General features: G+C 37.3%; 1 protein-coding gene across 1 annotated transcript in view; it reads left to right on the top strand.

Moving 5' to 3' along the window:
- The window catches only part of LOC104404756 (teneurin-3-like), a gene marked incomplete at both ends in the record, with an annotated part of 30,474 nt that extends 28,466 nt beyond the window's left edge, over window positions 1–2,008 (top strand). The window contains one exon of the mRNA XM_010013276.1: window positions 1,862–2,008. Coding sequence (XP_010011578.1) covers window positions 1,862–2,008 — 147 coding nt within the window. The remainder of the gene's footprint in view (window positions 1–1,861) is intronic.
- Window positions 2,009–4,334: the final 2,326 nt, after the last annotated feature.

Below are 4,334 nucleotides of genomic sequence, written 5' to 3'. Positions count from 1 at the left end.
CTTTCCCTGAGTATCTTATTTGTGGTTTTTCTTTTCCATTAGAATATGACAATATTCATGGCAATATCCAGGCTTTCACACAATAAGTCTTGAGTGTACCCAGTTGACTCCTAAAACACTCTGTCAGTATTGCAATTAAATATGTAAGTCTTCCATAAACTTAACAGATGAAAGAGTAAGAAAAAAACAGCTCTCAGTTCATCAAAAATACTATCAGCAACCAGAGTGTGAAAGAGTAAGAGTAGCAAGACTGATCTCAGCCTGGCATGATGGCACAATATCCGTAACTGTAGCATCACCATCCTTCCTCATAAAAGGTTTTCCTGATATCTGCCTTCTAAGTAATTTGACAAGAGTTAAGCACCCTTTATAACTTGTTTTCTGCAGATGTTTGTAATTTGGAGATACGTGCTTGAAAGGAGTCGGTAAATTCAAAAGTTTTTAGAATTAAATGTAGTCTATTACCTCTGAAAGACTGTTCTAAGCTCAAATAAGCTTAACTAAAATGGGTCAGTAGTTTAGTTCACAAAGACAGTAGTGAAGTAGTTAGCCAGTTACTTAGGCTTTTTGGATAACTGTTTACAGAAAATTGTTGTGTCCAAAATTATCTGATTTGTAGCCACCTTCTTGTAAGATACTTAGTGCCATATCTGTACTTGCTTCTGTCAGTGTCTTATCATAGTCATAGAGAAGGAACACCAAAATCTGCATATTTATAGTGTTGTCATCCTCATACAGATCATGTTGGCTGCATGCCAGATTTCATCACTAAGAAGCAACAGATACTGTTTTTTTAATGCAATGTTAGACTGAAAACAATTATCGATTTTGGATATATTAAATTATGTTAATTGTTTCCCAAATTTTCCCTCCTTGGCCATAAAAGCAGACAAGATAGGATATAAAGGTAACAGCACAAAAGCCTTAGGGAGATTGTCACAAAAAATCACTTTCTGCTATCTGTCTTGAAGCACGTCACTACCGTGTTTTTGTTCAGTCTATCAATGTTTTATTGTGGTCCTTATGGTATTTCATTTTGTCCGTCCTAAGTAATCAAATACGCACAGCTATTACATTTAGTTGGAAATCCTGTTGGTCCTGTCCCATCCGTATGCAGCCTGAATCCTAGTGTTTGTTAGAATAGATGCTAAGCTGCTTCACTATTTCCTGGGCTTTGCTTATTCTGTGAAAAGGAATGTATTATTGGCATAAAGTATAGTCATTAAAACTGGCCTATACTTTGTGCAATTATTTAACACACTGTAATTTCACATGAATATACGGCAACTCTGAGACCAGATAAAGTTAATGTTTTATTTTATTACATGCCTAAAATCATACCCATTTTCCTACTTAAGAATTTGGAGGGATTTGTTCATAGTAACAGGGAGCTTAAACATTTGTGCCAGTAAGTAACCAATACTGCACAGAGCAAATAATGGTATATTTATTCTATGAGCACAGAAAAATGTCTCATTTTACACAGCTATGTTTGCACTATGCACTCATCTCTTGTTACTTTGCCAAAGGAAAAAAAAAAATACAAAACAAAACCAAAAAAAATTAAAAAAAAAAAAAATTAATTTTGTCTGGCCTGCAGGTATTTAGAGGATTGATGCATTTATTTCCTGCCTGTACAGGTAAGTGGTGTCTCAAGTGTCAGGCCAATCAAAGATGCCACTTTGTTAAGAATTACGTTCCCCAGGTAATGTTGCTGTTCCGCTCCATGTGCAATTACAGTATTTGTGCTGTTCTTAAGGCCTGTTCCCAGTAAGTGTCCCTTGTTTGTATTTTTATTCTTTTTTGTAGAATTGCAATCTTTAAATCACTTGTGATTTTTCTTCTTTGTCTGTTTCAACAGAGGGCTGCCCCGGCTTGTGCAACAGCAATGGGAGGTGCACACTGGACCAAAACGGCTGGCATTGTGTCTGCCAGCCAGGATGGAGGGGAGCGGGCTGTGACGTGGCCATGGAAACTCTCTGCACTGATAGTAAGGACAACGAAGGAGGTAAGATGTAACAACTGGATCTTTAACAATGGGGAGAACCTGTTGAGGAATGGAGATTTCACTGTCAGGTGATTAAATACTGCCATGAGAACCATACACGCATTTTACTAGGTTCTCCGTCTGTAAGAATACGCTGCAGTATTCAGTGCTTTTATATGGTGTATCAGCAAAGCCTTACAAGCTGCTTATGACAGGTGAGATATGTACTTAGAAAATGATGGGTGTCACCTGTTTCCCTGCAGTGTTCTTTTGTATTTAAATAAATCATAGTCTCAATTCTGTGAACTGTAGTGGAGGAGAAGAAAAGAAAGGAGTTCAAATTTTCAGTGACCTCACAAGGAAATTATCCCAAGAGAAAAGGCCGAACAGGGAGTTTAAGTTTTGACCTGTGATACATTGTTGGAAACAATTGCTTGCCCAGTCTAAAGAGATGTTATCCCTCCATAGCCTGTGAATGCTCAGGTAACTGACAGGATGCTCCCAAAAGTTTTGGGGTTTGGTTTGGTTTTTTTTGGCTTACTTTTCTGCAGTCTGTCATTCAGGTGACAGGTAACAATCTGCAGCAAGATGCAGGCAGGAGTGTTGACTTAAGGAATCAATCTGCAGTCACTGTTGCAGAGTAGGAAAAGTAGAGGGGCTTACTTTGGCATGACTCCAGAGTCACACAAAAAAAACACACAAAAACAAGATTAAATGTGAATGCAGTCACATATAGTGCATAGTGCTTTTATTGTCTGTCTTTCTTCCCCTTCTCACATCAACTCTTTTTGTTCAACACCTTCAGATTCAGAGCAAAGATAAGAAACTCCATTAGGGCTTCTGGATGATGATGAAGTCATCTGTGACTTTGTTTTTCAGCTTTAGACTGTGTATGCCTTTGTCATTGCTAGTTGGCTTTACATTCTTACATCCCAACTGCAGTTGGGATCTCAGACATCACAAACTATAAATAACAGCAGCATTTACTTCTTGAGGAAAATAAATAACACAGTTAAAACACTACTGCTGTTTATTGCTTTACACGTCGTTTGATTTTTGCATACTGTATGTTTTGAGTCAACTTTGTACATTTAAGGGCCTAAAGAATCTGACGCATCTGGTATATGCAATCTGAGCTAGTGCAAAGCTGAATTTCTGAATGTAGGAAGGGAGCAAGTGGAACGATTAGGCGCAGCGTTTCCATGCAGGAATATGCTGTTTGGGGAATTGAGTTCAGGTGGGCCAGGAGATTGTGAACATAAGGAAGAAAGAGAAACCTGCAAGCATGAAAAGAGACAAAGCGAAGACAAGAAACTAGGTTAACGCATGAACAACTTGAAGGAAAAGATAGATCATGTAGGGGAAAAATGTTGAAAGCCCAGTGATAGACTAAACCAGATTCAGTAAACATTAAAGATAATAGAAGGATGTGACATATCAGAGGAAGAGTCAAGAACAGGTAACTAAGTGGGAGGAAAGAAAGGCAAGGTGTACAAGAATGAACACAAACAGAACAAGGGAAAAGAAGATGCTTCTTCAGACTGAAAACAGCAATAGCGGTTTGTGAGGAAAAGGGGAAGAGGAAAAATGAATTGGAGCAGAAGTATCAAACAGGATGACTTAAAGTTCAAGAAGAAAGAACGATAATGAAAAAAAAAAAATTCTAATGCTGGTATTTCGTTACTTCTCTCCATTTTTTTCATTATTTCCTTTACAGACATTAAGGGTCTATGTATGAGGAAGGGATTGGCCAAACAGTTGCTTTACCATGATTGACCTATATAATGCTATTTGTCACTGGCATTTGTCTTTCAGTAATAGTTTTAATTCATATGCTTCAGTACAGAGCATATTCATTTCAGTCTTTGACTAGTGGCTGAGGAAGAGGGTTAAATTATACCAATTAAATTAAACTAAAAACTGGAAGCATACCAAACAAAACTGGGAAAAGAAAGTCTTTTTTGCCAGAAACCCACCTGGAAAAGAAGCAGTCTTTCCAAGAGTACCTGCAATCGGCCCACTAATCCCCCAAACAAGCCATTCAAATTCCAGACAGCTGCAGGGAATGGCACAAGGATGCCTCTGCTGTATTTGTGTCTTGTGGGAGATTAGGTTATCTGAACACTTATGCTACATTTATACCATGACTGCAGGTAGTGTGATTTACATTGAACCAGGCTCAGTGGTTATATAATTAAAGTTATCTCAGTTGTTAGGTAATTGATATGCTGTGGTTAATGTTTATGTTTCATCCTACCCTGGATAAAATACATTTTATATATTAGCATATAAATATATTGTATATATATATAAAAATATAAATGTATTTATATATTTTATATATTAA

Source organism: Nestor notabilis, unplaced genomic scaffold, assembly GCF_000696875.1.
Source record: "Nestor notabilis isolate BGI_N333 unplaced genomic scaffold, ASM69687v1 scaffold3994, whole genome shotgun sequence".
NCBI classification, from domain to species: Eukaryota; Metazoa; Chordata; class Aves; order Psittaciformes; family Psittacidae; genus Nestor; species Nestor notabilis.
This window is presented reverse-complemented; position numbering and strand designations above follow the sequence as displayed.